The following is a 25,852-nucleotide window of genomic DNA, read 5'->3' on the forward strand; positions in this document are numbered from 1 at the left end:
AGCCCCAGACCTGTCTCCATTGCTCAGCCTGAAAACAGCAGCTCAGCAGGAATGTGATCAGTGAGACTCCCAAAACCACATCAGACCGACCCGAACTGCAAGAGAGCCAGTTCAGTCCAAGTATTCATCACTCTCCTCATTCTGGTTTACAGTGCGTGGCTGCTGCTCCAGCTTGAAATGTTAAACTTTTTAAAAACTAGATATACATATATGATTTCCAAATTTTGATTTGTCATAACCCCGGACAGTTTTCCACTTCACCTCAGTCCATCTTCAATGATCTCGGTCCAGAGAAGGCGGCGGTGTTTCTGGATCATGTTTCTATCTGGTTTCTTCTTTGGAGAGTTTTAACAGTATTTGTGGACGCAGCGGTGAACTGTGTTCACAGACGATGGTTTTCACAAGTGTTCCTGAGCCTATGCAGTGATTTCCACTCCAGAATAGTGTGTTTTTAATGCAGTGCTGCCTGAGGGCCCGAAGATCACCACCATCCAATATTGGTTTCCAGCCTTGTCCCTTGTGTTCAGAGATTTCTCCAGATTCTCTGAATCTTTTAATGATATTATGAACCGTAGACGATGAAATCCACTAATTCTTTGTAGTTTTACGTTGAGGAACATTATTCTTAGATTGTTGAACTATTTTCCAACACAGTCTTTCAGAGTGGTGAACCTCTCCCCATCTTCACTGCTGAGAGACTCCGCCTCTCTGAAATCATCTTTTTATACCCAATCCTGTTACTGATCTGTTGCCACGGTAACATCATTAGTTGTCAGATGTCCCACCAGGGGATTTAATTTCTCTTTTGTTGCCCCTGTTGACCAGAAACAATTGTTGTCATAAAGATGAGAATTGAGGCGTGTAGTTGCTAACACACAAACTGTCTTTCAACAGAAGCAGAAGGAAGAAATGAGATGTTAAAGTAAAAACATTGAAGCAAATATCTATTTTTTGGTGATGAAATGTAGGTTTAGCAAATTGTGCTAATTCATTATAATAATACCAAATGTCTACACACTTGTCTGTAGTGGAAGGTGGGAAAAAAAAAATTCCAATCCAGAAACACGTGGGACATTAGATCATATCCTGCTGCCCCTTCTTGGCAGCTACTCTCCCACTTTATAATTTATTTTTGGACTCATCTGTCTGCTTCCAAATGCAAGTGATCTCAGAGCGAGTTGTTGTGAACAAATGGAGACACAGATAAGGTTTTTATAGCTATTTAGCATCTCTTCTCAATAATGTGCTGTGCACTGTTTAAGAGTCAGTGTTCCCCGAGAACAAACTGTGTTTAGGCATGATTTAGTGGAACCCAGAGGAAGATGTACCAAAAGTAATCACAACAAAAACTTATTTAAAATGGAAAGCGGAGCTGCAGTTCTCTGAGGAGAAAAAAAAAGATACTTGGGGTGAAAATCGAGTAAAAACAAGGAAAGAATTCCTGTTTTTGGCTTCCTGTCAGGTCAGAGCTGTCTCTCCTTCTCACTCCCTTCCTCTTCACCCTCGCCTGCCTTTCCTCCTCTTAACTTTCCCTCTCCCACTTCTCTCTCACATCTGGAGGGTGTCTGCTGCGGGACTCCTCGCCTGCTATGGGACAGCCTGTGTTTGGACTGGACGTCAAACTTCGGTGCGTTTTAGCGTTGTTGGAAAGAGGTAAAGTAGAGTAGTTGACCAGAATGTTGCTTTTGCAGACTTGGTTGCTGCATGTTTTATGAGTGGCTGTTTTGTTATGTAGAGTTTACACGGCTTTAAGTGCCAGCATCATTCGGCATGTGTGTTTCAGACAGATGCATGTTACAGTGAAGTGAAGTCACTTTTAATGCTCAGCTGAGAAAGAGCGAGAAAACTGGAGGATGACTTTTAAACTGCTCAGCATCTCTTCTTTCAAACACTTCTCACTTTGAGTCTCTCTACGGTAAGAAGAGAGTGTTGTTGACTTTGCGGTGGCTTTAATCTCCTCTCTGATGTTTTTATTCTGCTCGGGGTCAGCCTTGTCCAGTAAATGCTCACTGTGGGCGGATGTTTGCTGCTCTGCGGACATGCTCTTGTTTTCCTCCTGTAGTCGTTGCGTTGGGACGAGCAGAAAAGGCTCCCTGATGGATGGCTGTTAGATGTTTGCCTTGAGAGTTGCCTTGAGTGCTTTCTATCAACATCAGTGGAGATGATTAGAGGGCTTTTTCTTGGCTTCACCAAAACAAAAGCTTCACATCAACACTGCTGACCTTGTGCTCATCAGACGATTGGAAACGTCTCCATTTATATTATTTTATTAAATCTTTAATTTCATCCAATTGTAAATTTTTGTGAATGCTTGTGTGTGAAATTAGAAAAGAGATCAAGCTGTGATGGTACAGGGATGCATTAGTGCACATGGTATGGGTAGCTTGAACATCTGGAAGGAAGCATTAATGCTGAATGATATATTCAGGTTTTGGAGCAACATATGCTGCCACCCAGACAACGTCTCTTTCAGGGAAGGTCTTGTTTATTTCAGCAGAACAACGTCCAACCACATTCTGCACGTATTCCAACAGCATGGTTCTCTAGTAGAAGAGTCCGCTGATAAACTGACCTCCTGCAGTCCAGACCTGTCAATCATTGAAAACATCTGGAGCATCAGGACATGAACAATACAACAAAGGAGACCCTGAACTGTTGAGCAGCTGAAATCCTCTATCAGGCAAGAATGGGACCACATTTCACTTTCAAAACTTCAGAAACTGGTCTCCTCAGGTCCCCAATGTTTCCAGAGTGTTGTTAAAATAAGAGGTGATGCAGCTCAGTGGTGAACATGATCCTGGAACAACTTTATAGAGACGTGTTGCTGACAACAGATTCAAAAAGAGCAGATATTTATATATTTATAAAATAATCAGATTTCTCAGTTTCAACATTTAACATGTTGTCTTTGGTCTATTTGCAATTAAATGTGGGTTTAAAGGATTTGCAAATCATCACATTCTGTTTTTAATTACATTTTACAGTGTCCCAACTTTTTAGGGAAAAGGGGTCGTACCAGCAGATCCAGAGCTGTAAAATAACGAAGCTATTTGAGCTCTGAACGGTGCTAAAGTTAAAATACACCCAATCAGCTCCCCAGGAGCAGTAAGAACTGATGATAAATATTATCCAGTCACTGGAGCTCGACCCTCTAATACTAGTAGTATTCCAGTACAAATTTCCAACTTGTGAAGCCAGAACATTTCTCAGCAGCGCACATGCTGCTGGAAAATGTTACGGTTCAGCTGCTGTGGCCACAGCTCGGGAAAAAAATGAGGTCAGCTGGCAAGTTGTAGCTAAATTCTGTGTTTCCTTATTGTCAGACTAAAAAACATGTAAAAATCCTGTTTCATGGAAAACTACAGGGAGCTCTCACTTTTTACCCCCATAGATACACCGTTTCCTCAGATCTCTACAGGGGAGGTGGAGAATAAACTGGCCTTTACTGTGCAAGATAAGGCAGTATAAACATGAAAATGGTCAGTCTGCACTGAGAAATATTAATGCATTTAGAAAAATATAATTTTCTGACATCTATAAAAAACATTTTGTTAAATTCAACAAAAGACAAAACATATATTTTGTGTTTTGTTATCAATGCTGTGCTCTGAAAAGGATACAAACAATATAACTTTGATATGGCTTAATCTGCCCCATAGAATGTGTTTTTCTAGTGTTTGAAAAACACCCATGCATTTTAGGGTTGAAGATGGTTTTAGGTGGCGACCCAGCAATTTAACATTTTCATACTTTTGGAACACTTCCCATAAAAAGTTCAAACTGAAGCAGCAGAGGGCATAGAAGTATCTGAATTTTTTTTTTTTTTTTATCTCCAGTGACACAATTTCCCAAACCTATCAATCCTACATTTTCCATAATGCCACTCCAAACTAGTATACCCACCTGTTTGATAGATGCCTACACCTTTAAATTCCACCGAGTTTCATGACAATCCATCCAACTGTTATGAAGACATTTCACCAAAAACAGCCAAATCAACTTTCGTCATGAAATCTGAAAGCAATGTCACTCAACAGTTGTTGAGATATTCCAGTCTGGACCAAAGTGGTGCTGTGACATACCAACACTGTTATCCTGACATCTGCTGTCAGGCTAAGATGCTCGGGGAGCACCTTCATTTCCATTGCAATATTTTCTAGAAGCCTGGTTAAGCAAACGTGCACACAGATTTCTCGCCTGTTTTTATACCACTTCATCTCTTTGAGGTTTTGTATCCTCCAGAGCCTCCTCAGACATTATCCAGATGTTCCTACAGTCTGAGGAGTCCTCCTCCTGACTCATAACTGGATTTAAAGGTCCAAAATCTATACAATGACCCATTAAAGTAACTGTGTACACTGTGTACATAACTTCTGTGCTACTGAACTTGCTGCTGGTATTTTGAACCTTAACTCCCAAGTAAATCAGTCACTCGGGAGGAATATCCTCACAGATCTTTGCTATTTCTCGAGCCTTCGCTGCCTCGTTAGGATGGAGAGCTATATGTGCTCACAGACTGTAATGACCTGTTGGAAGAGCTCATTATATTATTTCCCCCCCATTTTAAACACATGTCAACATTTTCAATAAGTAGTGAGAGCCAGACAGAGTCCTTCTTCTGCTTTAGTTCAGTTATCTGATTAAAACACTGTAAAAAAAAAAGAAAAGAAAGGTTGAGAAAAATTCAAACAAATATGGCAACCAGCTGCAAAGCTTTTTAGAGTTAACTCAACGAAGGGGTGAAGTTGAAGTAACAAAACATTTTAAGTTAAAAGGTTCTATCAACAAAAACTAAAGTGCTGTTAATGTTATTTCATCAATTTCTTAAACACAACGTTTATTATATACAATATTTAATAATTGAAGTATTCTTAACTTCAGCATGAGTTGATCGTAATAGTAATCTTAAATTAGACCAAGTAAAGATATTACTTTGGTTAAACATCTCAACCCAAGTTGACAACACATTATCTGTTGTTGAGTAAACTCAAAAAGTTGTTGCAGCCGGTTTCTATATATATATACACACACACATATACAGTGGGTACGGAAAGTATTCAGACCCCTTTACATTTTTCACTCTTTGTTTCATTGCAGTCATTTGCTAAAATCAAAAAAGTTCATTTTATTTCTCACTAATGTACACTCAGCACCCCATCTTGACAGAAAAAAACAGAAATGTAGAAATTTGTGCAAATTTATTAAAAAAGAAAAACTGAAATATCACATGGTCATAAGTATTCAGACCCTTTGCTGTGACACTCATATTTAACTCACATGCTGTCCATTTCTTCTGATCCTCCTTGAGATGGTTCTACTCCTTCATTGGAGTCCAGCTGTGTTTAATTAAACTGATTGAACTTGATTAGGAAAGGCACACACCTGTCTATATAAGACCTTACAGCTCACAGTGCATGTCAGAGCAAATGAGAATCATGAGGTCGAAGGAACTGTCCAAGGAGCTCAGAGACAGAATTGTGACAAGACACAGATCTGGCCACGGTTACAAAATAATTTCTGCAGCACTCAAGGTTCCTAAGAGCACAGTGGCCTCCATAATCCTTAAATGGAAGAAGTTTGGGACGACCAGAACTCTTCCTAGACCTGGCCGTCCAGACAAACTGAGCAATCGTGGGAGAAGAGCCTTGGTGAGAGAGGTAAAGAAGAACCCAAAGATCACTGTGGCTGAGCTCCAGAGATGCAGTAGGGAGATGGGAGAAAGTTCCACAAAGTCAACTATCACTGCAGCCCTCCACCAGTCGGGGCTTTATGGCAGAGTGGCCCAACGGAAGCCTCTCCTCAGTGCAAGACATATGAAAGCCCGCATAGAGTTTGCCAAAAAACACATGAAGGACTCCCAGACTATGAGAAATAAGATTCTCTGGTCTGATGAGACCAAGATTGAACTTTTTGGCGTTAATTCTAAGCGGTATGTGTGGAGAAAACCAGGCACTGCTCATCACCTGCCCAATACAATCCCAACAGTGAAACATGGTGGTGGCAGCATCATGTTATGGGGGTGTTTTTCAGCTGCAGGGACAGGACGACCGGTTGCAATTGAAGGAAAGATGAATGCGGCCGAGTACAGAGATATCCTGGAAGAAAACCTCTTCCAGAGTGCTCTGGACCTCAGACTGGGCCGAAGGTTCACCTTCCAACAAGACAATGACCCTAAGCACACAGCTAAAATAACAAAGGAGTGGCTTCGGAACAACTCTGTGACCATTCTTGACTGGCCCAGCCAGAGCCCTGACCTAAACCCAATTGAGCATCTCTGGAGAGACCTGAAAATGGCTGTCCACCAACGTTCACCATCCAACCTGACGGAACTGGAGAGGATCTGCAAGGAAGAATGGCAGAGGATCCCCAAATCCAGGTGTGAAAAGCTTGTTGCATCATTCCCAAGAAGACTCATGGCTGTACTAGCTCAAAAGGGTGCTTCTACTCAATACTGAGCAAAGGGTCTGAATACTTATGACCATGTGATATTTCAGTTTTTCTTTTTGAATAAATTTGCACAAATTTCTACATTTCTGTTTTTTTCTGTCAAGATGGGGTGCTGAGTGTACATTAATGAGAAATAAAATGAACTTTTTTGATTTTAGCAAATGGCTGCAATGAAACAAAGAGTGAAAAATGTAAAGGGGTCTGAATACTTTCCGTACCCACTGTATATATATATATATGTTTTATATTTTGTTATAAAAAAGTATATATATTTACATATACACATATATATATATATGTGTGTAAGCTTATATATGTATATATATATATATATATGTGTGTAAGCTTATATATGTGTATATATATACATGTATATTTATATATATATATATAAGAAAAGCTTATACATATATATATACATGTATATTTATATATATATATAAATATACATGTATATATATATATGTATAAGCTTTTCTTTTTTAGAGTGCAGAACTGGATGTGGATTCAAACTCAGATGTGTAAAATTGGACCACCTGCTGTGAATAAAAGACTCACCTCATAAACCCACACAGTTGAATTCAGAGAATGCTGCGTAGTGTTGGAGAACATAATGAAGGAAATACTGAACATTTTTGTGCTTTATGAATTATATCTTCATCTCACCAACTACTAAGGAAAGAAACATCCGCTTTTTGTTTTGCACTAATTAACAAATACGCATGCTAACACCAACATAAAATATAAAACATTATACCCACTCAACAACATTTTGATATTTCCACTGTGAGCATGTTAGCATGCTGATGTTAGCATTTAGCACAAAGTAGCTCTGTGAGCCTCAAGTGACGAAACATGAGCGTAATTGGACTCGTGTCACTTTGAGTGATGGACATACAGAGAATAATCAGATGACTCTGTTCGGGTCATTGTTTCCTGCCACTCTATGTGCCTCATCAGTTCACAGGTAAAGTTTTAAAGATCCCCTGTGCACCACCTGAACAGCACTGAGCAGCAGACAGATGATCACACAGCTGGACAGTTAATATTGGACTTATATTCAACACATGGTGTGAAACACTCGTCCAGACAAATATGAACGTCGCTTTGTATCTGCTGGATGAAAACATGATATAAATGATATAAATACTCTGCGACCTGATGTCTCTGACTCTGCTGTCCATGTTTGTGCAACAGGACAGCTCTGCGGTGGACATGGCTTTTCTCAAGCATTCCATCCTGCAGGCCCTGAGTGTGCTGCTTCTGGCCTGGGTGTTGGTGCGTTGCCAGGCCCCGGTCGAACCAGAGGAAGAGGAGGAGGAAGAGCCGATAAAGGAGGCCGACATCGAAACGACGGTGACGAAATCTGAGCCTCTCGAATGTCCTGTGGACTGCAGCTGCACAGCAGAGGGGGCAGTGGACTGCGCCGGAGTCGACCTCATACAGTTCCCTGCCCAGCTGTCTGATGAAACCCGCCAGCTCTCTCTGCAGGTGTTTAAATACAACTCGCACGTCTTATTGTTCTGCTCAGAGTGCAATATTCCCACGTGCCATTTGATTTTCTGTATCTTGTCCCCTGATAGAACAACAAGATCGAGGAGATCACTGTGGAGCACATTTCACATCTGTATCAGCTGGAGACTCTCAACCTTCAGAATAACTGGCTCACCACAGATGGTAAACACTGTGACTCCATCTCAACACACTGAGCAGACGACACTCATGTTGGGAAAGTTTGTTTTCTGATCTGAACAAAGTCACAGTGTCTGACTGACAGTTCAGCCTGGGGCCGTTTTAGTTTGATCAGTAGCTCATATGCCATCGCACTGCTTGGTGTGTGCGCGTGTGTGTGTGTGTGTGTGTGTGTGTGTGTGTGTGTGTGTGTGTGTGTGTGTGTGTGCGTGCGTGCGTGCTTGTGTGTGAGTGTGTGTGTGTGTGTATTTATTGAGGCTGACTGACTTATTTCTAAGAGCAAAAAAATCTTTAAAATACACAGTTACGGAGGAAATACAATTTTTTGGCTCTTTGTCAACTGTTTCCAGTGTTCCTATAGCAACAGGCGTTTGTTTCTGGTCAATAGTCACGTCCAAGAAATCCAAGCTGCTATTGACACAGACATCACAGTCAATTGTCATCATTGGGAAAGTTTCAAGGTGAAGCTCACTCTTTTGAAGAGACTGTAACTTTTGCAAAAATAAATTCCTCTTCTTAGAAATAAAAAGTTAATTTCATAACTGTAAAATAGCCCGTTACTCAGTTTAATAATCCATCAAGCCTCTGCTGCTCTGTTAGGTTAGGTTAGGTTAGGTTAAGTTAGGTTAGGTTAGGTAGTTACTTTATTAATCCCTGAGGGGAAATTTTTTCGCTACAGCAGCATACAGGAAGCAATAGATAATAATAGAATAATAGAAAGCAATAAAATAGCAGTAAAATAGCAGTAAAAAATATAAAATATAAAATGCACGGTATATACAGTATATACAGTACAGTATATATATATATCTATATATATTATATACAATATATATTATATACAAATATTATTATATAAATATATATTATATAAATATATATATGAAATATTATTATGATCAGGAGTGACATGTTAGCTACTGTCTGTCAGCTGGAGTTGTGCAGCTACTAAGTCACTTTTACTACTTTGACTCTATTTATTGGTGTTTGCAGTAAATGTCCTTTATTTTTTTGTTTTACACGGAAAGTAATTTACCACAGCCTAAATATCTGCTCTTGTAATTATATGTCGTATGAGAATAAATCTGATTGGACACTCGGCGATACTACGTCCCGCCCACCGATAACTGTAACCTGACTGCACCACAGGCCTGTCAATCAAACAGACACGCCCCCAAAAACAGGTCTTCTTGAAGCTTATCTTCTCATAATTAACGGGATTATATTGAGATGAACCTCCAGAACACTAATCTGGAAGATTGAATTAAACAAATCACATACAGAAAATTGTATTGACTGAGAATTTTACGAGAGTCTATGGAACCAGTTTTTTTTTAAGCCAACCTCTAGTGGCACCTGGTGGTATTGCAGTTCAAGGCACCGCCGCATCGGCCTAATTTTTCAGAGCCAAAAGCTACGTCCACTTTTATATACAGTCTATGGTGTTAATTCATCAGAATACTGTTCTGGGACCATACGTACATTTATTTTAATACAGCCAATAATAAAGCAGTAAGGCTGTCTGCTCTGCCCTGATAGGCTGAGCACACTTCGTCACACTGAGCCAGACAGATGCTGCTACAACCCCCTTCCAGAGAAGATCCAGCCTTTAACATGGCTAACATCCATGTGGAGTTTTTTAATTACTACAAGTATTATCATGACTGCTTTCGGCAAAGTGATGCAGAATTTCTACATCTATGGAGGAAGTGTAATGTGTTGGTGGGTTCATCAGCCCTTACACCAGTTGACCTGAGTAATATCACTTCAGCATTTCGTCTGACTCTAAACATAGTCCCTCTACAAAAAGATATTAAATATCTTTTTTTAAGATTTTCTTTGTGAGCTGACTCCCACAGCAGTGAAGCAGATTCTGAAAGCTTGTGTTTGAAGAGAACTACATTCAGTATTTTTGACTTGTATGATTGCAGGTATATCGACCCACAATGCATTATGTTGTTTTTTTTGTTTTGTTTTTTACAGGTCTTGAAGATGAAGGGTTTGAGATGCTAGAAGAGCTGGCTTATTTATACTTAGCAAATAACAAGGTGAGCCATATTCCTTTATGTCTTTTTATGTCTCACTCAAAATGTGTACTCAATATTGTATTGTATTGTATTGTATTGTATTGTATTGTATTGTACTCTGACTGACTGTGCTGGCAGAGGGAGGTGGCAGTCAGGCTGAGCTTATGCTTGTAATCACTTCCAGTATGGCGCTGCCAGCTGGTTGCAGCTGAAATGTTACTGACCCTTTTGGACACGCAGAGCGAGAGAGAAAAGATGGACAGATATGTTTGTGCCTTCGCTGGGATGAATAGGACAAACAGCACCCAGGAAGAATAGATGACTTTTAAGTGCTCACTAAGCCTCAAAGACACCCATGCTGCATTAATCCATAAACCACGTTATACAGGAGAGAGCACTAAAGGAACATCTAATCTCAGCGCTGCTTCTCCTACATTCTCTGCTCTTTGTACGATGTAGTGGACCGCTCTGCACTAGAGGAGCAACCAGCAGGGCTGAGGCTGCACACACAACACACTTCTTTGGAGAGGACACACGGGATGTGTTATAGCGAGTATTTAAACCTGCACACATACTCAATACTGTACTTATATCCTAGAATAGGTTTTGCATTTCAAAGCAACCCAGAAAAACTATTAATATGAGTCCGCTCCTCTCTTCCATCTCTAAAGCCACCTGTTAAGGTTATAAAGTTTGTGATTATGCATTTTTCAAAAACAAATGTTTCAAATGCTCCAACTAAATATCACATCATTTTGAAAAGCTGCAGGAATGAAGTTTAAAAATCTGCAGGGAGGATGAAGTCGTTGCATTGATACACTCTGTTTGATGTGACTGTTGGTTTCCCTGAATTTATGCAACGCAGGTGGAGAATTCAAAAGTTAGCATGACCCGTAGAAACAGTGAAAACATGAATGTAGTGTTTACTATTGTTACGGCCTGCTCTTTAAATAAATATGTAGAAAAATAAAGCCTCTGCTGGAGACAGAAACATATAAGGGACGCCGTGACAAAAGATTTTAGGTTGCAAACCCACGGCTTGATTTTTCCCCTAAATAATAAGTCAAAATGAAACTACAGAAGGTTGGAGATCCGTCACAACCAAGCATGCTAACATGTACTAATTATCACTCACTGGTGGGAAGTAACATTTGATGAAATACTTTATATTTCAGAGGGAAATATTGGATTTTGAATCAGTGGATAAAATAAGAAGCTGTTAAAATCCAACAGATTCACCGTGTTGTCTGCGAGTGTCTTTCTAGCACTATTCGGCTTCACAATTCACATGTCTCTGGGTTGTTAACAGCTCCAACAACATCCTTCTTAACTTCTCACATGGTTTCATTTTAATAAATGTTCAAATGATCCGATATCTCATCAGAAATCAGAGAGAAGAGGAAAAGTCCTGAAAGTGAAAACAGGTTTGTGGATGAGAATTGAGTTTTTTCTTCTTTCCTCTCCCAGTAATCATGTGAAGACTCCTCGCAATCATCTGCTGTCGACCGTATTTCAGCTTCTTGTTGTGAGCAGAGCTGCAGCTGCTCTGAAGAGGCCTTCAGTTTGGTGTTATGGATGTGTTTAGGTGTTACTATTTGAATCTCTTACAACCAGTAAAAACAAATGTGTTCTAGCTGTAATTGTAACAATCAAATGTGTGAGGTTATCTTCTGATTCGATTGAGTGAACAAGTTAAGGCTAACAACTTTAAGCTCTGAGCTCCACAGTTTGTGATAATCTAATCCAGGTTTGACTTGTCTAAGTCGAGTAGTCTTAGATCCGGACCAGCATCAATGTGCACGGCTACAGTTCTTATTTAAACCAGGGGGAAGCTTGTAGCTGAAAGAAACTGTTGTTGTGGACTAATGCTTGGAGTAAGGATGCAAACTGCAAGAATAAAACCAGATCAACTGATTTTCAGATGTATTTTGAGAGAGAACATTAATGTAAACACTGGTGATTTTAATCTTGTCAGTTTTCTTTTCTCAAAAAGTCACTTTCACTGATACAGAGGAATAACATTTTTAGAATAATGTGCCGTCATGCTAGTTTTTTTCTGCCTGCAGCTCACCTCAGCACCGAAGGTTCTTCCACCGTCTTTGGTTAGTGCTGATTTTGCAGCTAATGAGCTTTCGAGGATCTACCCATATACATTTGGCCACAAACCAAAGCTGAGGTAGGATTGTGTGTGTTTGTGTAAACTTGCCGCTGCTTGCTGGAGTGAGGTCCTTTAACACGTATCCCGTGTGTTGATGGTTCCCAGGTCTGTGTATCTCCATAACAACAAGCTGACTGATGCAGGGCTTCCTGATCACATGTTCAATGCTTCTGACAACCTGGAGATCCTCACCATGTCCAGCAACTTCCTGCGGGTCGTCCCCAACAACTTGCCCTCCTCTCTTTACCGCCTCCATCTGAAGGTGTCGCACCTCCAACACATCATTGTATTTGGAAAATAAATGATCTAATTACAAACTGGAGTACTGAGGCATTACGCGGATGACATAGAAATGTTTACATCTTGCTTGAATGCGGTAACTATGACAACATGAGAATCATTCTTGTTGTTGCAGAGTAACAAGCTGGAGAAAATCCCAGCAGGGGCCTTTGACAGCTTGATCAACCTCAGAGAGTTGTATCTCCAGAACAACCTCCTCAGCAACGAGGGCATGGACAACGAGACTTTCAGGTACATTTTAACGTCTTTTAACATCTTGGCTCAAATTCCAAGTGTAGAAAGAGAAAAGCCTTGATTGCAAAAGTGTTAATGTGTTCTGAAGTGTGTGCAAGTCAAGCACAATCACTGGAGAAAGCATGCAGGGCAGGATCAGAGGACTGATTTGATAACATCCTTACCTTCTCTCCTTGCAGCCAACTGAGCAGCCTGGAGTGTCTGGACTTGTCATATAACAACCTGAGCGTCGTCCCCAAAGGTCTGCCTCGCAATCTAGTGCTGCTCCACTTGGAGAAAAACTCCATCCTCAGCATCCCTGGAGATGCTCTAACTTCCGTCCGAAACCTTGAGTACCTGCTGCTCCACAATAACAGACTCCGCTCCCGTTCCATTCACCCTGCTGCCTTCCAGGTACATTTCTTTTTTACTTGGATTAAAAAAAAAAAATCTTTTGCAGGAAAGATACTTATATAAAAATGTGGACATTTTATTTTAACCATGTTAATTTATCAGGACGGACTGGAGGAGATCTTACGCTCAACTCCTGGTACATACGGTGCATAACAATAAATTACCCTGTTGAATCTGAAATCTGTGTTTTCTCTAGGGCTTGAAGAAGCTGCACACTCTCCACATGTACAACAATTTGCTGGAGCGTGTTCCTCGGGGCTTGCCTCGGCGAGCCAAGACCCTGATGCTGCTCCACAACCTGATTTCTGAAATTAGCCGAAACGACCTGTCCTTGCTGTACACGCTGACGGAACTCAACCTCAGCTACAACAAGCTGACCAGCGGCAAGGTGCACCGCGAGGCCTTCCGGAAGCTGCGGGTCCTGGAAAAGCTGGACCTTTCAGGGAACACCCTCCACTCGATGCCCCTGGGTCTCCCACGCAGTCTGCAAGTGCTCCAAGTCAAGAACAACCAGCTCAACTCCATACCAGATGGGGCACTGACGGGCATGGAGAAGCTCCGAAAGCTGATCTTGAGTGACAACCAGCTGAAATTGAATTCGGTCTACCAGGGAGCCTGGATGGAGCTCAGTGCACTCACAGTGAGTGGCGTACAGAGAAACAGCTCAGATTACTTATTCACTGCACAAACAACCTGAACGTTCAACAACCTTGTACGGTTCGGTGCGACGTCCTTCCATGTGCTTCCACTATGCTACACACCAGGATGTTCATTGTTTTGTGAAGTGAAGTGGTTCTGGGACAAATAATTGTTGGGTCAATGGCACAGATATTGTTACAAAATTAAGTATTTTCCTTTCATGTTTATGTCAACATAAGATATAAGACTAATGGACTAATGGGTCCAATCAACCACTGCGTCACACTGAACCTCTTTGTTTGTTTTTGGCTCTCCTATTTTTTTCCCTTTAACAATGTTATCATTTGTTGTATCTGCAATATTGATAGACACCAGAAAGAGAGCATACCATAATCATATTGTTTACAATACAATGACACACCTGCCTGCCCTATCACAATCAACAACACCACCAGCAATCCCAGAAACCTGGAATGTGCATATTCAAAGCATTGACTTGGGTCTTGCAGTGGAAAACGGTTATTGCTTACATACATAAGTGAAAATGTACTCATGTATTCGTTATTTATTTTCCATCTTGCAATTTTAGACGCTTGACCTGTCTGGCAACCAGATGTCACACATCCCCTCTGACCTGCCTGAGTCTCTGGAGTACCTCTACCTGCAAAGTAACCGCATCTCCAGTGTTCCTGCTTCAGCTTTTGAAGGCACTCCGAACATTAAAGGCATCTTCCTCCGGTAAGGGACGTGCAGATCTCATCAGCCAGGAGAATTTAGTTATTAGATCCAGTCTTATTACAGACAACTGTCATTTCCTTGTTTTTTTTTTCTTTCTGGTTTTAACTCCTTACATCCAAAGCTGTTGTTATTTCCACCTGAACAACATTCCCCAAATTCAGTAATTCAATCAGTTACAGCCTGACAGCTGGCCTGAAAGCTGTGCAGCTGTCAGGCCATTAACAAGGATAAGAAACACGTATCCTACTACATCCATTTTAATCACAGCAGTACTACTTTCAGTGAAAGTACCAGGTTTTCCAACCTTTGTAAAATGGTCGGTTGTGTTTTAATAACAGTATCGGGGTGGTACTGGAACAAAAACGTGCCGGGTGGAATGAGTTAAGCTCTTGTTCAAACTTGTTTGTAAAGCAGTTTTACTTCATGCAGGGACTGGCCTTTGTGGAAATCTGTTAGGTGATGCCTTACAAATGTTTAATTTTCATTCTGAGGAACAGCTGGAAGAAAATAGTTGCTTTTGTTTATTCTGCTCCGCAAGTGTTCAAAAAAATAGCTGAAATTAGATATAATCACAGTATGTTGGCGTCCCTCTGCTTTTATACTTTCAGCTCATGATTGATTTTAGGGACAATAGAAAGGTAATGCTTGTAAAAAAAATCTGACTCAGTTTAAATTATGTTAGTGTCAGACTCTACAAACTGTAGATAGAAACTCAAACATTTAATTTTAATATTTGTATGTGTTAGTTAAAACCGAGACTTATTTAGTTCACGACGTTTGACTGGAAACAGGGATTGTGTTCCAAATGATAAACCTCCCTTGGCACACTAAAATATGGTACTCACACATGTTTGGACTCTTTAGACTCTTTCTTAGACTTTTTTGAAAGGACAGTGTTGTAGTGTTGCGCTAAACAGAAATAACCGCAGCATTTAAATGCATCACCTGTCAAAATATCTGCAGCTTTGATTATTTTACCAGGAAATGATTCCGTTTTTAAGCCCTCTGTTTAACGCACACAATAAACATGCTGTTGCCTTCTATCTAATAGTACTATATTGTTACTTAGTGAAGAAATGAACACTTTTGAGCGGTGCTCAGCAACAGCTGCAGCTTCCTTAGACCTATTCATTTGTAAATACTTTAAGTCGGTGTTCCCTCTCTTTCTGCTACGTAGCAAAAATGGGGATCTTAGCCAAAATTATTGGACCGTTTTGAGTGCGCCATCTGGGCACTTGTAGTGCACTGCATGCTCCTATGGTGTGAAGGCACTTGTCCACTCAAAATAGTGAGTGTCAGTATGCCAGTACACATTGGAACACGTCGAGGGAACCCACAAGTCTGGCTCTGTCCAAAAGAACCCAAACTAGGAGCTGGTTCCACAGGAGAGAAACTTGAAAGCTAAAAGGCTCTGGCTCCCATTCAACTTCTGGAAACTCTGGGGACAACAATCAGGCCCGCACTCTGAGAAGCTCTCCAGTAAGGTGACATGGTACTACAGGATCTTTAAAATAAGGAAAAGAATATTGAATTCCTTTGCTGCAGCATTTTGGATTAACTGCAAACATTTTAAAGAGTTATTGGGACAACATGACAACAAGGTATTACAATAATCTAGCCTCAAAATAACAAAAAGGATGGAACACTTTTTCTGTGTCGCGCCGAGACAGAATTTTCCGGATTCATTATTTTATATTGCGTTGATGGAAGAACGCAGACCTAGAGATTTGCTTTATGTGTGAGTTAAAGGACAAATCCTCATGAAATGTGACACCAAGGTTCCTCACAGTGTTGCTAGAGCTTGAGGCGATGTCATCCAGAGGAACTATTCGGTCGGATAATTTCAAAGATGTTCAGGTCTGCATAACAATGGTAATCAACCAAGCCTCAATATGTGTATCGCCTAAGGGAAACAGGTACAATGTGAAAGGATCAGACCGAGCATCGAACCTCGTGGAACTGAATGACTAACTTTTGCGGCAGTGGAAAAGGCATCATTAATATGAGCAAATTGAAATCTATCTGATAAACATCATTTGAACCAACCTAGTGCACTTCCTTTAATCCTTTTTGCAGTAAGAAACATCCAAAAACATGCACCTCAGGTCAGGTTACCTGGCGCCGTGCTAGTGGCAGCCTGCTGCAGCAGCTCCCCCTTGAAAGCCCCCCTGCTGTAGTGAAGAAATTTCCCCTCGGGGATTAATAAAGTGTATAAAATCAAATAAAAAAAAAAAATCAAAATGTTTTGTTTAGTTTTTTTTTACAGTAGGCAAAAACAGATTTGATGAAAAACCAATAAATTCAGTCACAACATATTGTAACTGCAGGGCATAAAACAAGCCATCTCTCTTTGAACAAAAACAGCAGGACCTTTTTCTCCTAACACAAAATCATTTAAGAGACAGTGACAGAGTCAAAACATGCTTGTTATCATAGGTAAGCGTCTGCAGTCCTTCACGTAGAGGAGTGCAAATTGCTGAACAACACACCGATGAGACGAGCACACTGGGAACTGTGTTTCAAGAAATATGATATGCAAATAATGAAATTTCAACTTTTATTCAAATCAGAAGTTTCTCAGCAAGTAAATAGTCTGCTGTCATATCTTACCTTTTAACCTGAGCAATCGACAAAGCACTTAACAAGTTTTTGCCTCCCATTGAGCTGCAGCTGACAGATCTGCAGAAAGGATGCAAAAGAAACTTCACAAGACGTTGTGAAGATGTAGAACAGTGGCCCATCCCAGTATGTGCTTAATAAAGTGCTTGCTGTGCGGATGAACAAACTAAAATGGCCTTCTGCTTGCCTCATTATCTCTTGTTTAATGAGTCTTGTTTAAAGTTCAAGTGGCCGCTGTTGATTATGATGAACATTGTGCAAAGCGACTGCTTAACTTCTTGTTAAGACTTGTGATCAAAATGGTGGCGACCCTGAAGAATCTAACATTTAAAACCATATTTAATGTGCAATATTTAACTGTTTTGTTAACTATATGATTCCAAACGTGTTATTTCATTGTTGTGATGTCTTCCGTTTTGTTCTGCGTATTGCAGTAGTACAACAAAAAAATACTAAAAATAAAGAAAAACCTTCAAATGAGTTGGTGATTCCAAACTTTTGACAGGTAGGTTTTACACTGGTTTCTTTCCAATCAGAACTTTCTTGTAAACTGGATTTTACAGATGTTTAAACCTAAATTTAAACTTTCAAGCAAAGTTAAAATTTTCAAACTTTAATTTCAATGATTCCAGTGATGTCTTCCATGTTATGTGATTAAGATTTTACCTCATAAAATGAGCCTTTTATAGAAACATCCCTTGTACTCTGGTCACCAATCAGCAGAATTTCCTCTGCGCTGGACTCACTGACTGAGCTTCATTTTGCAGAGTAGTGCAGCCTGGTATCTAATCTCTCCATCTCCTCTAATTTGTGGGCATTCAGCAAATTTTCCACTTTGGTTTATTCCACATAGTGCAGGCTTATATCCACAAGCCCTGCAGATGAAAGCAGCGGTCAGACCAGAGTAAGAAGGTTTCGGACATGCGCTTTCAAGGCTTTTGTTCTCTTTGGTTTTCAGTCTGACCTCAACCTTGCTGCTTTATGGCTTGTGTTTACCGGCCCTGACCCCTTCCAGGCTGTTGTGCTTGTCGTGTTTTTCATATCAGCTGTTGCCACATTTCCTCCCCCCCCTCTCCCCCCCAAAAAATCCCCCTACAGCTGGGAGCCTTAGGCCCTGAGCCAATTTAGGGCCACTGGAATGCTTGCATCAGTGGGGGAAGTGGAAGGAGGATTTATGTGTGTGTCTATTCATTACTAATTGCACGCGAGTTGCATGTTGGCTATCTGTTGAAGTTCATAGACAACGTATGCAAGCATTTTGACTGATAGATGTGAGTGGATGCAGTTGATCCCAGGTGTTTCTGTTAATGCTCAGCTGTAGAGTTGGTCAGCACCTGTCGGTCCAGTGTAACATCCGTGGTAGACAGATGGGTCCCATGATACTGATCCCCGAGTGGAGAGAAGCTGTGTGATGCTCTGCTTGACAGATTTGTAAATGCCTCGTGCTGTTTGTTGACCATCCTCTGCTGTTAGGAGTTTTGCCTTTAGCTTCTGAAAGCCTGGAGAAAAAGTTAATTTGATAAAATGTCCAGAGAGAAATACACTTTGAAAATGTTTCTCTCTCTTTTTTTCCCCCCTTTTAAGGTTGAACCGCTTGTCTGTGGACTCCGTGGACGAAAGCTCTTTTGCACACCTGTCCAACTTGCAAGTGCTGGATATCGGCACAGGAAACACAGACCTCCCTTTTAAACAAGAGATGGAGGAGGAGCCGGAAACATAAGACACACCCAGTTAAACTGACATTGGACTGCATTGTGTGGAAGACAAAAAGGGCTTTTAAATGAGTGGCAGAGTCATATATTTCTGGTGCAGGATACCGGATGAAGTTACTGATTAGTAATGCATTTTTTTGACAACCCAGTTTCCAAAAAAGTTGGGAGGCTGTGTAAAATGTAAATAAAAACAGAATGCGATGATTTGCGAATCATGTGAACCCATATTTAGTTGTAAAAAGACCAAAGACAACATATCAAATATTGAAACTGAGAAATTTTACAAGAAAAAATATATGGTCATTTTGAATTTGATGCCAGCAACATGTTTGAAAATAAGTTGGAAAAAGGGCACAATAAAATTGTGTAATGCTAAAAGAAACACTCAGTTGAATCAGTAACATGATTGGGTATAAAAAGATGATTTCAGAGAGGCAGAGTCTCTCAGCAGTGAAGATGGGGAGAGGTTCACCACTCTGTGAAAGACTGTGTGGGAAAATAGTTCAACAATCTAAGAATAATGTTCCTCAACGTAAAACTACAAAGAATTAGTGGATTTCATCGTCTACGGTTCATAATATCATTAAAATATTCAGAGAATCTGGAGAAATCTCTGAACACAAGGAACAAGGCTGGAAACCAATATTGGATGGTGGTGATCTTCGGGCCCTCAGGCAGCACTGCATTAAAAACACACTATTCTGGAGTGGAAATCACTGCATGGGCTCAGGAACACTTGTGAAAACCATCGTCTGTGAACACAGTTCGTCTTCGTTTTTAAGCAAGGCCTTGCGTTTTTCAGTAGGACAATGTCCAACCACATTCTGCACGTATTCCAACAGCATGGTTCTCTAGTAGAAGAGTCTGCTGATAAACTGACCTTCTCCAGTCCAGACCTGTCAATCATTGAAAACATCTAGAGCATCATTAAACGGAAAATTTGACAAAGGAGATCTCGAGCTGTTGAGCAGTTGAAATTGTATGTATAGCATGAATGGGACAACATTTCACTTTCAAAACACCAGCACCTGGTAAATTTAGTTCTAAAACGTTTACAGAGTGTTGTTAAAAGAAGTGATGCAAAACGGTGGAAACATGATCCTGTCCCACATTTTTTGAGGCGTGTTGCTGCCATCAAATTCAAAATGAGCTGATATTTTTCATAAAACAATCAAATTTATCAGTTCTAACATTCAATTTGTCTTTTGTTTATTTTCAATTGAATATGAGGCTAAATTATTTGCTTGTCGTCCCATTCTATTTTTATTTACATTTTACACTGTCAGAACTTTTTAGAAAATGGGGTTGTATATGAGCTTTTTTTTTATTTGTTGTTTACAGTTGAAGTGAAACATCAATCATGTTATTGTTTTTTGTGCTTTATTATAAAAAAAAAAATTCTCTAAAGCCAATGTGAAATTTCCCATGTAAATGTTTCTGAATCAGTGAAGCAGAGGGAAACTGCAGATTTTGCTCCCGCTGTGTGCATCCCTCTCCATCATTTTCTAAGTGGTTGCGTTGTCTTCCCCGCTTTAAAAAAGTGATTTTATATTCCTTACTGTGAAACAGTTTGCCATTGGAGTGGCAAGATAACCAGACTAAACCAACAGAACTACAATAACTGCTGAATATAATGCTTATTTTTTACATTGTAAAAGCCTGAATTGAATACTTAAATTACCGATGTCAGCAGATATAATTCAAAACAATCCAAAGATGTTAAGTGTTCAGTTCATAATAAAAATAGAAAAGACGAAATATTAAAAAGCAAAGCCTCACATTGGAAAAGCTGTTGTTACAATTCTGCAGTCTTCATTTTAAGAAGCATCATTTTCCTTCGATTCATAGCGAGTGTTTTTACAAGTAGCCATTCACTGTATTTGCATTTTTCAATGTGTTTTTGTGGTTCCTGGCAGAGACCTCTTTTCTCTGGTAGAATTTGAGGGGCCCTGTGGAGTTTTCTTGAACACAATGAAAAGTAATGTGTATTTTTTATTATATTCATGTTTACTGGCTGGTGGTCCTCTTTTTTCCTGCTTCTTCTTTACAGCCACCTAGAGGCTAAAAACTCCACAGGGGACCTTGAAATATCAACGCACAAGTGATTCACAGCTAACGATGCATAAACACTCTAGATGTGATTTTGAATGTTTCATGTGCTGCAGAAAATAACATTTGATCAGGACTTCAGAATTGTCATGTCTTCTGTCGTCCTGTTTATAAAAGCATTCATGAGATGAATTCTATTTTCTCACATTTTTGTTAATCGTGCTCCAAAAAAAGGTTCAGTGATTGTTCTGCCTCCATTTCACTTCGGACAACATAGAACACTCGGTACCTACCTTTTGGACCTTCCCTCCATTGTGTCTCTGATTGTATTGATCGTACTGTTTCAGCACGACACTCAAATCATTCAGACGATGTCAAAAAGTGACATCAAAATGCAGCTATGAGTTTTAATGACAGCAGAAAGCAGTGATTTATCTACAGTCTGGATAAATGTGCTCATTATCATTTTCCTGTTATCATTTTGCCACGTAATCATGAATAAAATATTCCAAACATAAAAGCAATATTATTGTATCAAAGCTTAAACCCACACTGCTGCTGCTCTTTTCTAAAGAGGTATCTAACATTTTTATATGACACTGAAAATACACCTCCCATTACACTCACTATATTTTCATGAATGCAGCCACACTCAGAAACAACAGTATTGTATTGTCACATACTGTATACAGTCCGTGAACACAGCAATAAATTATTTTAAAGGCTGAAGAAGCTTGTGTGTTTCCTAAAATTCAGCACACCATCTGATCATTGTTTCTGCAGGTTCTCCCGCACAGGGTGTCACTACTTATTTCTCATTTGTCTCTAATATACAGCTGGTGAAGATGATATGTTCAATATTATAAGAATACGATAAAAACTGTGACAAGAAGACAAAAGAAGAGAATTTAATTTGTTCAGTGTCCTGCGGGAGATAAATGTTGTGTTGAAAAGTGAAGTGAATTCTCTGACACTTACTGTTTAAGGAGCTGCAAAAATGCTCAGTGCAATGATGAAATACATTGAATTAGTATTTGACAGAGTAAATTGCAGCTTTTATGTGACAAAACCGAAATACACTGCAAAGAACTCTGAACATTCACATTAGTTTCAGATGTGTTCAAGTCTATCCTGTTAAATACTTACATACTAAAAAAAAAATTACTCCTGTGGAAACAAAACTGTAAAGGTGTCTTCAAACAGAGCAAATTTTAGATGTGTGCTTACAAATTCTACACAAAGACAATTTTCCCAGTGGGTGAACTGGGACAGCAGAAGGTGATGATTCGAGCAGGGGTGCTTGGAAGTTTGGGAACCAAAAAAGTCTTAGAGGTATTAAAGAGAACTAATTTAAACACGAGACAAAAACATCATACTTGGTCATTTATTCATGAGGAAAATGATCTGATATTACATATGTGTGAGCGATTAAAGTCTGTGAACCTCCAGGATAAGCAGTTAATTTGAAGATGAAATTAGAATCAGGTGTTTCCAGTCAGTAGGATGATAATCAGGTATGAGTGGGCGCCCTGTTTTATTTAAAGGAGCTATTAAAGTGTGTTTGTACCACGAACATGTCATGAAGCTCAGAGGAGATTTCTGAGGAGCTCTGAAGAAGACTTGTTGATGCTCATCAGGCTGGAAAAGGGTACAAAACCATCTGTGACGAGTTTGGACTCCAATAATCCACTCAGACAGACTGGGTACAAATGGGGGAAATTCAGACCATTGGGATCACAGCACACACTGAAAGCACTTTGCACTCACAGATATGTAACAGTACATCATTTTCATCAATAAAGAGATGAGCAAGTATATTCTCCATTTTTAGGACGGATGATATTTTCTGTCATATTTCTCCGGAAACATAAAAAAGGGTTCAAAAACCTTTGAGCACAAGAAATTGCCAGTTTTAAGATAAACAAATGGTTTGTATTTATACCATGGCATGACAGCTTTTTTTCAATAACATACAGGCCACGTTTCCAAAAAATCTCGGGCACTCTCTAAAATGTATAAAAAAACAAAAGAAAACATAATGTGATAATTTGCAAATCTCATCATATGTGTAAATATCGTAAACTCATATTTATTTAAAAACAGACCAAAGACAACAAATCAAATGTTGAAACTGAGAAATGTTATTGTTTTTCGGAAAATATGCTCTGTAACAACACTCTGTAAACGTTTGTGAACTGAGGAGACCAGTCGCTGGAGTTTTGAAGTTGAAGTGTTGTCCAATTGTAGACTGATAGAGGATTTCAGCCGCTCAACAGTTCGGGGTCTCCTTTGTTGTATTTTAGTTTCTTGATGCTCCAGGTGTTTTCAGTGTTTTACAGGTCTGGACTGCAGGAGGCCAGTTTATCAGCGGACTCTTCTATTAGAGAACCATGCTGTTGGAATACGTGTAAAATGCAGTTTGACGTTGTTTTGCTTAAATGAACAAGGTTTTTCCTGAAAAAAAGACGTCTGGAAGGCAGCATATGTTGCTCCAAATCGTTTAGCTTTAATGGTGCCTTCCCAGATGTGCAAGCTACCCATACCATGTGCCCTAATGCCCCCTCAAACCATCATGGACGCTGGCTTTTGAACTGTGTGCTAACTGCAAGCTGGGTGGTCCCTCTCCTCTTTAGTGTCCATGATTCCGACAAAGAATTTTAATTTGTAAGACCACAGGACAGTTTTTCAGAAAGCGGCGGTGTTTCTGGATCATGTTTATCTGGTTTATTCTTTACATGGTGGAGTTTTAACCTGCATTTGTGGATGTGGCGATGAACAGTGTTCAGAGAATAATTTTTGAAAGTGTTCCTGAGCCCATGCTGTGATTTCCACTGTAGAATTGTGTCTGTTTTTAACTGCGGGCTCAAAGATCGCAGTCATCCGATATTTGTTTTTGGCCTTGTCCCTTGCATACAGATTCCTCTGGGTTCTCTGAATCATTTTATGATATTATGTACCGTATATGATGAAGCTCTTTTAATACTCAATCATGTTACTGATCAGTTGACAGTTAACCTAATTAGTTGAGAGATGTCCGACCCGGGGTATTATGTTGCCCTTTTTCGAACTTTTTTGAATTGTGTTGCTGCTATCAAATTCAAATGGAGTATATTTTTCATAAAACAATACAATTTCGGTTTTGATATTTGATAAGTTGTCTTTGGTTTATTTTTGATTAAATATAGGTTTCTGGTTTTTAACGCAGCATCCCGACTTTCTTGGAAACAGGGTTGTACAGTGATGAAAAGAAATTGGAGGAAAATAGCAGAAAGAACAGACAGAAAGGTGTCTGCCAACTTCTTTGAAAAACATCTGGTCAGGGCACAGGTTGTAGCCACAGTTTATGTCTGGTATTAAGCTGTTTAAGGAGAAAATGAAACCAAAGAAACAATCCCACATTCAAATTCATGAAAAACGTGAAGCTTTATAGAAGCTTTTCTAAAACAATTTTGGGACAAAATCCAGTCCTCATTCCTACTCCAAAACAGCTTTCTCAAGTTAAAACAAATCTTCAGCTGTTAGCCTAACAAACATTTCTGAATATACGATCTAAAATTTTCCATTTTATAGGAATTTTAAAGAGTCCAAGACCTAAAGACAAATTGCTGGAGGTGTCTAATCTGTCATATCAGACCGCATAGCCTCAGCTAAACTTGTTGTTTTATATTCATGGGACAAGAGGTTTGGTTTTTGTGTTGCGCTCCACGTTGGGAGGAAAATCTGAAACTCTCCTTTAACAAAACTGCCAATGCATCAGTGGAACAGTTTGATCATCTAATATAGTAGAAATGCCAAATCTGGAAAGTTCTCTCATGTTTTTTAGATGTTGATTGACTCAACTAGCAAACACTTCAAATACCAGTGGTTCCTGACGCTGTTCAAATTCATAAAACCATTTAAGTCTCTGTTTTGCCCACATGTTTATAACATGACCAGAGGGAAGGGTAAAGTTTCAGATATCAGCCCCCCCCCACCCCGTCTTCATCATCAGCCTTTAGCACCACCAGCTTTGTTAAGGCAAAATTAAACAGTTTGAGCATTTCACTTTGCCTCCTGATCATTCAGCTCAAAGTCGACACTTATAATCCTGCTCGTCTCTCATATGACACAAACAACTGTCTGCTTGCACGACTGTAGTATAAAACATAATAAACACTTGCTTTATTCGTCATGTAGCACACAAACCAAAGAAAACGTTAGAAATCATACAAAATGCAGATATCAAATAAAAATTAGTTAATGAATTGAGGTACTCACACCTGTCAGGGAGGTGAGGTGGGAGCTCATCCTGCAGGTCCGAACCAGGGACCAGTTTCATGAGTAAAATCATATTGTTGTCCTTGTGCTGCCATGAATTCCACTGAGTATTGTTCAGCTATATTTCACTGCTGCTAATCGTGGTTTTCCTGATTTCAGATCCCCGAGACAATTGGACAGTGAGAAGCTGAGAGATGAAGTTCTGTCCTCTCGCCTGTTCTGGTGTCCTTTGCTCCAATTAGCACAAAATACATACACAACCCATCAAACTGCAGGAGGAGGCTATACGTTGGTCTCAAGGCCATTCATGTCAATGGCACAGTGTTCTTTGCTCTTCTTCAGGTGCCTCGGAGGAATCGGAGGCTTCTTCCTGTCTGACAGCGGCCGAACACCCTCCTCCAGCTGCATGAGCCGGGCCACGTCCGGAGGGATGAGCTCGTGTTTCACCCCAGAGGAAGGGGGCAGATAGTTGCCGTTGTTGTTGTGGCAGTTCATCAGAGGTGGGGGACTCATCGGCGCTTTGGTCTCACAGATCAAAGGCACCTGGGGGCCGACGAAAAAGATGCAGGAGTTTGATAGAGATGTTG

The 25,852-nt window shown here is 39.9% G+C and overlaps 2 protein-coding genes across 3 annotated transcripts in view; one reads left to right on the forward strand and one right to left on the reverse strand.

Moving 5' to 3' along the window:
• The first annotated feature begins 1,494 nt into the window (after positions 1–1,494).
• Positions 1,495–21,730, forward strand: podn (podocan). 2 transcript variants are annotated; one of them, XM_069150982.1, is made up of 11 exons: positions 1,495–1,653; positions 7,645–7,938; positions 8,031–8,124; positions 10,123–10,187; positions 12,233–12,342; positions 12,430–12,586; positions 12,740–12,855; positions 13,038–13,251; positions 13,448–13,891; positions 14,480–14,628; positions 18,832–21,730. In XM_069150982.1, exons 2-11 carry the CDS (start codon positions 7,663–7,665, stop codon positions 18,965–18,967), a joined length of 1,761 nt encoding a protein of 586 aa, XP_069007083.1. In that variant the 5' UTR covers positions 1,495–1,653; positions 7,645–7,662; the 3' UTR covers positions 18,968–21,730. The 2 variants fall into 2 exon arrangements, with proteins under 2 accessions (XP_069007083.1, XP_069007084.1); XM_069150983.1 differs by having other exon boundaries at positions 1,495–1,627.
• A 61-nt stretch (positions 21,731–21,791) lies between these two features.
• LOC138199073 (excitatory amino acid transporter 5-like) overlaps positions 21,792–25,852 on the reverse strand; it is a 40,826-nt gene continuing 36,765 nt past the window's right edge. Inside the window, exon 11 of the mRNA XM_069150984.1 lies at positions 21,792–25,808. Coding sequence (XP_069007085.1) covers positions 25,548–25,808 — 261 coding nt within the window. The 3' untranslated portion in view covers positions 21,792–25,547. The remainder of the gene's footprint in view (positions 25,809–25,852) is intronic.

Source organism: Embiotoca jacksoni, unplaced genomic scaffold, assembly GCF_022577435.1.
Source record: "Embiotoca jacksoni isolate LCO1_2020_lvr unplaced genomic scaffold, fEmbJac1.0.p SCAF_16, whole genome shotgun sequence".
NCBI classification, from domain to species: domain Eukaryota; kingdom Metazoa; phylum Chordata; class Actinopteri; family Embiotocidae; genus Embiotoca; species Embiotoca jacksoni.